The following is a 13,707-nucleotide window of genomic DNA, read 5'->3' as shown; positions in this document are numbered from 1 at the left end:
GCAAATTGGCTTATGTAGGCCGTAATCCTACCCCCTAACCCTGACCCTCACCGTAACCCCTAACCCTAACAAAATACTGAATTAATGAAGGCATAGGCTTATGCGACTGGGGAACATAGAGATGACCCCATATGTTGCACAGATGTAACTTAATAACTTTTGTTGTAGCACCACCAGACAGTTGACATCCTTGGCTTTTAGTGAAATATCTGTATATAACTTTGTTGATCTTCTGACTTTTGCTCACTTTAACGCCACTAACAGTTCAAAATTTGAATGTATCAAATACTTTGATTTGTGCTCAAATATCTGCAGAACTAATGACATGTCTCTTCAAGTGTGCTTTGATTTGCACTATTTAGCAAATGTTAGCATGCTAACAAGCTAATATAAGACCTGGCAAACATTGATTTGCTAGCAGGCAGACATTAGCCTTTTTAGCTCAAGGCAACGCTGTGCTAATGTACAGCCTTACAAAGCTCCTTACACAGCTCTAGACTCTGAAGCCAGAGATACACATGTCTAACACATGATTAAAAGCATGTAGCATGCAAGTATATCTCCAGCTTTAGTCTTATTCAGAGGGATTTTAAAGTTTTCTCATCTTCAGGTGCATGGTAACTTAAGTAAAAAGATGATTATTCCTATCACACTTTGTGCCCCGTCCTTGTCTTGCACATCAAGGTTGTGTGACCCTCTCAGACTGCTCTCTAAGGTAATTGGTTTTAAAGGTGGGTTGCACCTCTTCCAGAAGAAGGTCCATAATAAGAAAAGCTGGATGATGCAGATGTCACCCAACACCAAAGTCACTTCTGGCACCATTTCCATTTTTACAATCTCACTGCAAAACTCATATTTTTTTCGTCTCCTTCCAGCCACGTGCCGCTGGTCATTTTTCACTTTGTGTAGCTGGTAAAGCAGCCGTATGGAAGCAGGGACCTGGCTGCACTCTTACTGGCTGACCACTGTGTCATATTTCACTGTCTCAAGATCATACAATATCTATATTTTCTCTGAGCTATCTTTAAAGAAAAAGTTTTATGAAACCCATTTCAGTTTTTCTGTTTTCTGTCCTTTGCTTCAATAGTCTTTGACACTGATAAACACTTATTTACTCGTGCTGAATGTGGGCACGCTTTGTATATTAAAAAAAGACTGATCATGATAAAACAATTAAGATTTCAACAACATTTTTCCTTTTAGACCATGCTGTTCGTTTAAAGCATTCTGTCAGCCGCAACCCCAAAGGTCTGTTAAACATAATTCACTTGACAACAGACCAGTAAGGAGTATGCATTCCTGCACATCTGCAGTACAACGGAGCACAAGTGCAAAACTGAAAAGCATCAAACTACAGCAACCAGAAGAGCTGAGCACTCTCTCAGTGAGATATCACTTCAGTCCGTATCAGGAGGGATCATCTCTGCAAACCTAAAACCCATTTCCTTTCCTTGCTCTGCTTGTGCTATCTGTCTGGTTGACTTGTTTTGGGTTTTTTATTTTATTTCCCTTTTGGTAACTTCAGAGATACCAAGGCACAGACTGAAAGGCAGCCTGATTCGATTTGAAAAAAATGAATAAAAAATACTGCTATCTCAACATAGCAGGAGCAAAGGGGGCCTATAGTTTTTCCCCAAAACTTTATGTTTTGTTTGCATACCAAAAGAAACTGGTGAATGGCATAAAACCCTACACGCTTCGTCAAGTTTTTTTTTCACACTTTCATATCGCTAAGAAAGCAGCATTAGGAGGGAGTCTATTCGCTCTCCTGGTCTGATTGCATGATTCAGATTTGAACTGGTAAACTAGTGATCAGCTTAAGGCTAATGGCTGAAATAAAATCTGAATCATGCAATCCCAATGTGTAAAAACTTGTTCGCTCATTTTCCAACACCAACATCACTTCTTGATGTCCTGGAAACCTTTTTCCTGTTTTGGCATTTCTATATTTGATTGTGTTTTCTGTTTTTGGCAGAATGCTTTCTCTCTAAATGCTGTGCACGTGTAGTCAAATTTTCTCCATTCTCCATTTGGTTGTGTGATTTTGTTCTATTTCCACGTTTTCCTAAGCTGCAGTGCACTGAGCTTTCCTCAAACAAGTCACAACTGATCCACAGTTTGGTTTAGCTCAGTAACATTGTTTTTGTTCTGGGCATTTTAAAAAGACCATTGTGGCCAATACGAGTGACTGGGGCATGCAGTTTAGTCCAACTCTGTCAAGCTATCATTCTTTTAAAAGCAAATAAAACGAATTTGTTTAAAATTCAATTCCCTCATTTGAACTTAGCTGACAGGGGGATAGACCATGGCCATGAGATGCAAAAACACTGTGGATTTACGTACATGACAACTTCACTGTTTCCCCTGCGTGTTGACATCACAGGTCCACTACGGCTCCGCCTCCGCACTCCGGTGAAGCTCATCCTCCCTTGCATCAGCACCATTTCTGTTATCCTCACAAAGTATCGAGAGAGAGAGAGAGAGAGAGAGAGAGAGAGAGAGAGAGGGAGGGAGGGAGAGAGAGAGACAGAGCGAAAGAGAGAAAGAGAGAGAGGGAGGGAGAGAGAGAGGAAGAGAGAGAGGGAGAGAGACTACCCAACCCCAGCAGAGCGTAGAGGCGTCAGACGGCCGCCACAGCATCCAGGTTACGCACTGTTCAGAGGCCCCTTCGACGGTTTGCAGCGCCAAAACCAGCTGAACGAGAAGTCAACGTAGCACACGGCCACATTTACAGTCAGTAATGGAGAGCCTGCTGGATAATCCAATGAAAGCCGTTCTTTACCTGAAGGAGCTCACCACTATCGTCCAGAACCAGCAAAGCCTGATCCAGACGCAGCGCCAGCGCATCGACGAGCTCGAGCGAAAGGTGGAGGACCTGATAGGAGAGAACCGACAGTTGCGGGACCCTCATCACTACGTCCAGCAGCCAGCTCACCACCACCACCACCACCACCACCCGACTCACCGCAGCGCCAGTCCCCAGGCGCCGGCCAACCTCCATCAGCACCCGGGGAGCAACAAAGCTGCGTCTCACCTCGTCCAGCAGGCGCAGCAGCAGGCGCAGCAGCAGCAGCAGCAGCAGCAGCAGCAGCAGCCTCCGCCGCCGCAGCAGCAGCAGCAGATTCCCGGTCTATCGGCCCAGCCTCAGCAGCATCCGACCCCTCCTGCGCCTTCCTCCCATCACCCGCAGCAGCTGCAGCTCGTCCCCACCTCGCCGCAGTCTCCCAAAACGAGCCAAGCCAGCCCGGACTCCGCCGAGGAAGACAAGAGAAGCCCCTGCTGCAAGTCCCTGGTTCCGCAGACTCCCACCACTCTCTGCCGCTCAGTTGGACTAGCAAGAAAAGCGGAGTAAGTAGCTTTCATGCTGTGTGCACTGCAAAAAAAACAACAATAAAACAATCTCCATCTTAATGAGAGATTGACTAAATTCGAATAATAATTTCCAGATAAAAAGAACACAAATGTTCCTATAATAGATGCAAATGAGCTTCAGTTTGGTTTAAATCTGCAGTGTGGTTTGCAACATGTCTTTTTATTGAAATAAGTGACACTTAATCTTATCGGGGTCACTGGATGTAATATTGAGTATTAATTGAGTGTTTTATGAGACCTGAGATTGATATTTTTGCAGTGCACATTTTCCGGTATAAATATAGAAAATGTTTTGGAAATCAGAAATCACTGTGATACCCTCAAGGACCCTCCGAAATAATGCCACAGCCTGTTTTCACGCCTGTAAGCGTTGTCAGCTGAAATATTTGGAAACATTTTTTGAGGGAAACGATACAGCAAAGGTATTTATGAAGTACCCGAAAAGAGATGCTGTGAAATGGTATCACAGACACCGTATGAGGCCTGTGTTGGATGTGCCTTTGATTAACTTCACATCCCCTGACAAGCGAAGGCTTAATTCTGACAGGTAATTCAAGCCCCTCCTGTATTTTCACATTATTCACTCAGTCGTTGCCCTGTTCAATCAATTGTATGCTTAATGGATATTGATTTTGAGCACCAAGGCTGGCATTTTAACTGTGGTGGTTTGTTCATTCTACACCAAGGTAGACTGCTGTTACTGTGTAGGACATCACACTGAAGTGTATTCACTTGAAATGGAAGTTTGGAGGATTGGTTCTCTCCACTCAGCGATTTAGTCATTTCTTTTACTTTGGATTCTTTACCTTTGGATTTGTTGTCCGTTCCGGTGAGCTCTTACTGTGGAATGGGCTTTTTATAGAAATGCTTCTGCTTTTTTTTTTCCCAGACTTGGATCAGGTAGCAATTTCAGGTGCCAGGAGAGCGTGGTGACATTGTAAACACATTTTAAAACAAGCACGGCAGCGACTCCTGAAGGCATATCACTGACTCAGAGACAACATGTCTTTCACATCATCACATTAAAAAAAGAAGCCCTCCTACGTTTGAGGTTTGATTGTACAGACTGTTGCTCATTAAAACACAGGGATGTCACATTGGGAGGAACATATCTGGGGGGAATAAAAACAAAGACAGAAAGACATTAGCCGCAGCCTCTTGAGAGTTAACAGTAAGCTTTGATTATTTGAATCTTCGTCCTTGTAGATACGTTGCAAGTCAGTATTGTGTTTTGGGGGTCACGGTGCTGTCAAAATTCTGTTCAATTTGGTCTATTTATTCCCATTTTGGGGCAACTATTTTCATGATTAAGCAAAAGTGTCAGACACTCACTAGACCCAACTTTATCCCTTTTCCTCCTAATTGTTGGGTTTTTGGCTGTTGGTCACACACAACAAGCTATTTGAAGACATACACCTGGACTAAACATGCATTTTCACAATTTTTTAATACTTTATAGACAATGATTCATCTATTGCTTAAGGAAATGATCCACAGATTAATTGATGATGGAAACAATCATTAGTTGCAGCAGAAAATTAATTTTTGGACAGTGGTAGAGTATACAAGGGTAGATAGAATCAGTTACACATCCTCCATATCTGCAGTATCAGAACCTACTGTCACTTTATATTTTTATGATGTTAGCATGTAAAGTAGGACGCAGGTTGTACGTCATGTCTCAATACACATATTTGTAGTTAGTAAAAATTCGACTTCTGCAGTCTTTTGATGCATATATGTATACAGACAGAGCTTTTAACACCCCCCCTTAGATGTTTATGTTTTATCTTAACATTCCTTACAACATTGAATATAAGTAGATCTAATGTGACATTTTTTGTTGCAGATCAACAGAAAAATACACTTTAATTTCAAAGTGAAAACAGATTTTTACAATGTAAAGTACTAAATATTTGCAAATGTTTGACATTCCACTCTGCAAAACTGCAAATCAAGCCAAATATTCTTGATTGGATTGCGACCTGGACTCATTGATTTGATTTGATTTGGCTTTCCAGCACATTAACTTTGTTGTTTTTAAGCCATTGGTGTGCAGCTTTGGCTTTATGCTTGGTGTCATTGGGCTCGTTTGAGATGAGCTGTGCCTTGCCTGTGAAGTGGATGGGTGCAGGCAGCAGCAGCAGCAGCAACAGCAGGGGGTGGTGACAAAAAGCTGCAGTGAAGTCGGAAAGTTTCTAGCCCTTTCCATCAGCCTTCCGTGCACAGGAAGTCTCAAAAACACTCACATCCTGTTATATCCAATTCATGTTATCAGACACATATATCAGTTTGAATGTAGTCTCCAATTGTTTCGATTATGACAGAGTAGCCTGTTGTTGATGAATGTGAATGTGTTTAGTCTCTCTGCACTGAATCACAGTCGCTCCAATTCAACAAAAATTAAAAAACTTTCTGTAAAAGGTCACATTGTTGCATTGTGCCCTGGGTCTTGCAGTCAGTGGAGAGCAGCTGCGGTTCCTGGCTCTGAAAACTGTGGCCGCCTCAATCTTGTGTGCATGACATCAGAGTCGGGATCAATTCAGACACAGATACAATGGCTAGGTGATGGACAATATGACATTTCTACTTTTTATATGCACCGTAAGCGCTTCAGAATGGTCCATGGTGCTGAATGTTCTTTGCATGCAAATATCAAGGTCACAGAAACTGCCTCTGCCAGAGCAGCACACACACAACTCACCATGTTGAACCCCATCTGTTCCACTTGGCTGCTTTGGCATTGTGTCTGTTAATCCCGATTTATTTATCATGCCATTAAGACATAATTCCTAAAGAGTGCGGGTCAGGAATAGTATACATGGCCACTAGAAGTAAACACTCTCACATGGAATCACCCAGGCACGGACAGACAAACACAATATATCAGTTGTACCCCCTAGACAGTTCTGCAGAATGATGAACAATGAGATGGACATGAGGAGGACTTGCGAGAGAGCACACTGTATTGTCTTATTTCTTTAATGTAAAAGCAGTGACGCGTGAAGAGCAGCAGACGTGAAGCAGCATTGTAATTTCCATTCAAAGCATTGCTCTTGGTCAGACAAGATGGCGTATTGCACTGTTGTCAGTGCCGCAAGGAGGAGCAATAGATTTATATTAGCGGGAGGATGACAGGGACATGTCACAAACTTACTAATAAGACTTAAGTTTATATTTGTTTGTATAATTATCCATGCCATTCCCCCTTGTGGTTGCAATGTTTACTGAACTGGCATCTGCGAGAATTAGCGACACGCTACGATTGATTTGCCTCTGATGTATTACTGTAGTATGAAGCCACTGTTGGCAGCAGGCTATTTAATCCTTACAAAACAAAGAAATCGTCCAGGACAAAACTCTTCATGAAACAGCACTTTGTACTTTTTACACTTTGCTTTTTGTATGGTCTAGCTGTTTCCAACTGTTTCCAGTCTTTGAGGTAACCTGATTTAGCATGGCTGCTAGAAGGCTGCTAGCTGTAGGTTATCCTCATATTTAGCATATAGTCACGAGTGTTGGATCAATCTTCTGTCCTAACCTCAGCAACAAAGCAATACGTGTATTTTCCTCAGTTTTTTCTTTACGCTGGCTAAGTAAGCTTTGTGTTAGCTAATTAATGCAGTGATGTGGGACTTTTATGTTTTGAATAGCTTTAGAGCTTTTTACACTGCATTCCTTTAGCCCAGGATAGCTCTGGGCTAAGAGTTGGCCCCGGGCTCACTTAGCCCCTTCACACACATACAGTTAATCCAGGGTTAACCTAAGCCCAGGGCTAAACGATTCATACTGCACATCTACTAGGGTAAGTTTCTGTTGGAACATGTAGGCTAACTAATGTTAACATTCAACAATTCATTCGTTTGCTTTTCATACTGGCCACTTTTATCCCCAGGTTAAGTTGATTGCTAGGGGATGACCTTGCAGATTCAGGGCTAACCCTGCTCCAGGGCTAGCAAGCCCTAGGATAAAGTCAGGGTTAGGCCACTTGTCCAAGGATTGTGCCAGTGTGAATGCTTTCTTACCCCCAGGCTAACAGCTTCCTTAGCCTGAGTGCAATGTGAAAAGCCCTTATGTCTGCTTTTTTCTGCCCTTATGGTTCTGTTCCATCTCCATGCACAACATTCTTTCATTGGGAGTACTGACTTCCAGATTGGTCATCTCTTCACTGTTATTAGCCATGGAATCAGTTAATGAGCTATTTATGCTATTGTACATTATCCAAGGCCGCTTCTTCAGGTCATCTCCCATCCTTTTATAGTGTATAATCACCTTATCCTGTTCAAGGTGCGACATGTTGAACTGTTACATACTGCTAACTCTCACAAATAACTGAAAGGTATCATGCGGCTAGGATTAATAACATGGGCAGGTTATCTTGTTAATTAGTAAATAAGTAAGGAATCAAATATTCCCTGAATACTGGGATGTACTGGATCTGCAACGTAACCACCATTTCCTCAGCTCATCTTTGTTTTTGCTTGATTGAAAATAAGTAGAAAATCCATTTGCAGAGCTTTAAATGAAAAATTAAAATGCTCTCTCACTCACATCACGCATCCCTCGTCTCTCCCAGTGGCATAATTGGAAGAATGCAAATCAAGGCCTTCAGATTTGATCAGTGAATGCGGTTGAACAGTTGATTCCATCCGTAGCAGACTTCTGCTCCAGTGTGAGCTCAAACTTCTCAGACGGAGAGTCTGAAGTGTTGCAATTGTGTTACTCAGTCTGAGAAAGATTCTTAAGGGGCTTGTGTGATCTGAGGGAAGCCTTCAGCAATCCTGTCTTCTCTCCCCCTCCTCTCTCTGTCAACTGCACCTCCTATTCTCATTCTTTCCTATTCTCAAATTCTTCTTCTCCCATCCCCATCTCCTTATTCTCCTTTCCTGTAATTAGCATCTTATGCTTCAGTAGAGCTATCTCTGCAGTCTGGATCAGTATTCAGTCCCATCCTCTAACTACTTAACCCGTCTCCGGGCTGGGCTGGAGGGTTCAGTCCAGCCTGTTCTTTGGTTCTCTGCGTATGCTTTTGGGGTTGCCAAGTCTCTGTGTGTGTATGTGTGTGTGTGTGTGTGTGTGTGTGTGTGTGTGTGTGAAATATTAAAGGTCCATTGACCTTTTCGTCCTGACGACTGTAGGTTTCCACTGAATGAAAAAAGAGAGAGGTCTGTGGGGCTCCACTCTCAGCTTGCCTGACTGACTGCCTGACTTAATAGCCACCAGTAAAAACTCTCCTCTTTTAGTGTATCAAAGGTAAATTAAAGGTGCCAAATACACTTTTCACATTTTCCCCCAAACTATTCTTAATGCAATATAAATGATATTTAAAGTATTTTAAACCATACAAATACATTATAAATGCCCAAAGTCAATTTATTAGCTCATTGCACTGCTGTATATCCAAACAATAACTGTGGATACGGTGAGTATTGTGTTTAAGCCTTTCTACATGAATCAATAATTAAAATGCATTCATTAGTGAAGTTTTACCATGTATGAACTTAAATTATTGTATGTTATTTAGCCCAAACACCAAATAAACTGCATTTAGGAGCATTTCTCTAGGGATTGACTGAGTGTTATAATACTTAATACTACTACAGTATTTATAGCACCCCAATTATATAATATGATTATAATCAGAACAATATATACTACATGTTTTTTGTTTTTTTAGGTGCAACCTTCCACCGCTTTCAAAGGAATATGTGGAGGATGTGGGAACCAGAACACACTTGGTTACAGTGTGTGTAAAATACATGAAAGAGAAGTTTAGGGGTCAAGAACAGTGACAATAAGCGTAGGCGAGGTGGTGTGTTTGTGAGCATAGAGGCGTGCGTGTCTGATAGGCAGCGATCCGGTTGCTTAAGGTTGAAATCCCAGGGTTCTAATATAGCTCCAGGTGCTTCTCTGCTGCTTCCCTGCCTCCCACTCACTCACAGATATTTTAAGCTCTTGCTCTTACACACAAAGCACTTACTAATGCACACAACCCCTAACATGCCACATGCCACCTGGCAGCCTGCATGTTTTTCCACATTGGCCGCGACTCCCTCTGCGCCCGCCATGCCCTCGTTTTCCTCCTACTGGCCTTGTACCAGCTGGAGCACAGAATGTATGTCATCTCATACTGAATGTTGGGATGTACAGATAGTCCTTAGAGATGAGTAGTTCAGCACACGCAGATATATCGTAGCATACATTACAGAGTCACCCTGCTGAGTGCCTGCTGGATTCTGCAGTCTCTCCATGTTCTGATGCTCTGAGATCAATGAGCCCGCAGCTTTGCTAGCACAGGCTTCACCAGCTACACTAACCCTGTAGAGCCACTCTATCCTTGATCTCCAGCTACTATATCCTTAAAGTCAAGCTATCTTTTATCTCAATTTATCATGGTTCATTTTTCAAAATATTAGACTTACTTTGTGGGAGCAATTTGCATCCAACACAATGTTGAACCTTTTTGGTCGCACTGGTGGATGCACCAATATATATGATATCCGATATTGGGCGGATACTGACTCAAATCGCTGGTTCAGGTTATCGTTGACAATCTGTTCAATCCAATTATTGATTGTTTTAATAATAAATTCTAAAGTAAGTTTATATTTCTGTATTTATTTGTCGCATTTTGTTTTACAAAGTTTCAGAAGCAATGTTTAAGTCAAGCCTGACGTTGGCCTTACACATAAAAGAATGATCCAAGTCACTTCCACTCAGTGACATTATCACTCCTGCTTGTCTAACATTGCGAGATGTTAATTTAAAGTGTCTGAAAAGTCAACCAGCAATGAGACAAAAATAGTGGCAGCATGCTATACAAACTCTATTTAATCAGCCAGGATAATATGGAGCTAAGAAACACAGTAGATAAACGGAACTGTAGCTGAATACATTAAACCATGGATTCAGTTGGCGAATAATCTGGTCCATTCTAACCTGCTAAATGGAATCATTTAAGGTACACAGAAACCCCTGAGCTATACAGCACAATAAAACAAACAAGAGAATTTGAAAATATTTGGCATATATACACCCTACAGTTATGCATTTTCTTTCTTATATTCACTACATCAGACTGCTTTTTAAAAGTCTTGTTATGATGTTTTTTGTATTGATCTAATCTTTATTTCAAAAATTCTGCCTTCATTTTTTGTAATTTTCTCCCAGTAGTATAGAATATATAAATGGTATAGAGTATCAAGTAATCTCCTGGGTATCGACTTTGAAATTCTAGTATTGTGACAACCCTACTGCTTATTAATCAAACACTGGTATTGGATTGGTACTCGGTATTGGCTGATTCCCAAAGCCAAGGTATTAGTATTTGGACTGAAAAAGTCAGATTGTCACACTAACCTGTGTAAAGGAAGAGTTGGCTATTTGATTCAAAATACTTAAAATTACTCCCATTTACATTTTCCTGGCTACCAATCTCTTGTACAAAATGTCACAATAGTGGTTGATTTTTTTGGCCACTGTAAAAGGCAACACAGAAATATCCCCACCGTTTAAAGTCTTTTAGCTAATCGGTTGCCTACTCAGACATTCAGTAGACACGATGCAACATTAGCATTCATTTCAAGTTTTGTTTGTGGCCACCAGTTGAGTGCACTAATGATTTTCCCTCTTTTTCTGTCACTCTATTTTGTTCCTCACCAGACCCTGACGGACCTATATGACTTTATAGCTGCCTAATGCTCTGCTATGTTAATCAGCGTATTGCTAACTTTGCCTGTCTGCCCTTTTGTTGCCGGGTGGTTACGGTACAGTGGATTAATAAGAAGCTTTTAGCTGGAAACAGCTGCTGGCTGCTGCTAGAAATGAGGTTAACGAGAACCATGACAGTGAACCACAACAGTAAAGCTGCAGACACGAAAAGCAAAACAATGAGAAAATATATATTTTTGTGATGTGGGTGAACTGAACCCTTTTAAGAATAACAATTTCCTGTCTCTGGAGCCTGAATGAAGAGTAGCACCACTGCCTCTGTGTATGTTTGTCTCTCAAAGACAACAGTGAGAGGGACAGAGAGAAAAAGATGGCTGAACGATGGATTTAATGCGTTCAAATGGACATATCCTCCCTCTCTGTCCTACTTTCTGGATTTGCCCTCCTGTCACCATTACTCGAAAGCTAGAACCTCCTCTCCTGCAAAGCTCTGCTCTTTACCTTGTTTCCCCTCCCCTCAGTCTGAATGGGAATCACGTCTGCTCGGTTATGACAGGGTGGCTTGGCTCGGCTGCTGCTGCATGAATATCACATTTGATGTGTAGTGCTTTTAAATTGCTTCATTTCTCAGAGGATGTAGCTGCCGGGTGATTCCTGACTCCCTAGTAGAATATTGGCTGTTTTCATGCACAAGTTGAGCAAGGCAAAAGACAGTCCAAAGTGTCAGTAATCCACGCGTGTGTGTGTGTTCATGTTGGTGTTATAAGGAACGAGAACAGCTGTTGTAAGGGGGTAGATGGTAGATGATTTTCTGTCTTTTTCATTTTGTAGTAGGTGTATGGTAATCAAGGATATAAGTTGCTTAGTCTTTGGCTTTCTAGACACTTGTGTTGGTTTGATTTAATTTAGAGAACATATCACCATTACTAAATTAGATTACACTGTTCGCTCTACTCGGTATCTTTGCAAATGGTGTAAATTTACAATAACAACAAACAAATGCAAACAAAATCTCTTTAAATCCGTTTCTCATAAGAACTGTCATGTCCAACCAATCAGGTGCAGAGATTATCCAAAGTTTCCCTTTCAAAGAACAATACCTTGTCTGTGTCAGATGCGTTCTCACTGACTGTAAATACCCAGTCTGGTTTAGGTGAGATATTATATAGTATGATATGTTACGGCTAGGGTTTAGGATTTAGGATAGATAAGGATTAGAAAAAAAGGCTGTGGTTTAGTTTAGTACTTCCAGTACACAAACTCTGGTCCCCCGGCTGAAAGTCCTGTGTTTTGGGAACCATACAAAAGTTTCTTTTAGTTTACTTTGCCCCTTTGCACCTTACTTTGCGCCCAGCAGAAGTGGAGTTGGACACACCCTAAATTGACTTTAGACCATGCGCTATACAGTAGATTATTTAAATTAAGCCCAATATATTGTCACACTTTTCTCTCAACTTGTCAAAATTACATTTAGTTTCTTTCCCGAGACATCTGTCTATAATTTCCCATCAATAAAAATGAAAAAGTTTGGCTCAACCATATTTTTTATTTTAAAATGGCTCCCAACTGGAAGTCCTCTGTCACTTGGGCACCGTGCCCACGCATTGAAACTTCCAGATGCCACGGATGACACCAATCTTTCATATGAAAATACTGCGCACCCACATAACGGCTCTGCATAGGAATAGGTTTTTGTTGTTAGTCTTGTTACACTAGCTGCATTCACTCACTCCCTTCATGGTTGAAGGTAAATTATTCTCACATGCATTTTATGTTTTCTTCATGCAAATGAACAGTAGGCGTAATGAGCAATCAAATGAGTATTTGAGTCATAGGTATGCAATCTACATATATCAGAATTGTAGTTGCAGATGGTAATGGTATCATTGTTGTCATCTGTTGACTGTCACTCAATCTGATTGCATAATGTAAGCAGACAATTTGATTAAATAGCCAAAGATTTCCGCCCTATCGTACCCATTTAAACTCTGAACATCCTTACAGGTATATTATAATCTTACTAAACATATTTTGTTTTATATGCAAGATGACATACTTTAATTTGTTATAAAAAAAACTTATTACATAAGGAAAGACACAATTATTGTGAAAATACAATGATCTTATATTTTAAGGAGCCAGCCACTTTAACATATTACTTTCAAACAATACAGTTTAATTAACTGCATAGTTTGTCATTGTGGTACATGAGAAAAAAGCAAGATGTGATAAGTGTAGTAGCACTTGATAATACACCCCTCATTTCACACTCTTTTAATGGTCCTGCAATCCATTGCAACCTGTTTAATCCTTCATTAGCAGCTGCAAACGTATGTGGTGTGGCAATTAAACAGATGTCTTGACCATGGAATAATACTTACAGATGTCTTGGAAATTATGCAGAACTGAAAATGTGTTACTCCAGTTAAGATAGTGATATTCCTCATTGGCAGATAACGCTGTGGGAAAAGGGATCTTTGAAAGAAGGAACAGTCTGCAGTTATGGAAAAATGTCCACCCATCTGTCACAGAGATTTCACTCCCTGGAGCTTAGCCCTGAAAATCCCTCAACAGACAATCCTAATTGTTTTCGTACCAAGTGTACCCGTGTGCATCTGTGTGTGTCCAACGAGGGTTAAAATATGGGCTCATGTTGGGGTTGGA

The 13,707-nt window shown here is 41.1% G+C and overlaps 1 protein-coding gene across 1 annotated transcript in view; it reads left to right on the top strand.

Moving 5' to 3' along the window:
• Positions 1–2,740: 2,740 nt before the first annotated feature.
• The window catches only part of iqsec3a (IQ motif and Sec7 domain ArfGEF 3a), a gene marked incomplete at both ends in the record, with an annotated part of 99,141 nt that continues 88,174 nt past the window's right edge, over positions 2,741–13,707 (top strand). Inside the window, one exon of the mRNA XM_083935405.1 lies at positions 2,741–3,348. Coding sequence (XP_083791531.1) covers positions 2,741–3,348 — 608 coding nt within the window. The remainder of the gene's footprint in view (positions 3,349–13,707) is intronic.

Source organism: Echiichthys vipera (genome assembly GCF_963691815.1).
Source record: "Echiichthys vipera genome assembly, chromosome: 20".
NCBI lineage: Eukaryota > Metazoa > Chordata > Actinopteri > Perciformes > Trachinidae > Echiichthys > Echiichthys vipera.
The sequence above is the reverse complement of the archived record's forward strand: the minus strand, read 5'-3'. Positions and strand labels throughout refer to the sequence as shown.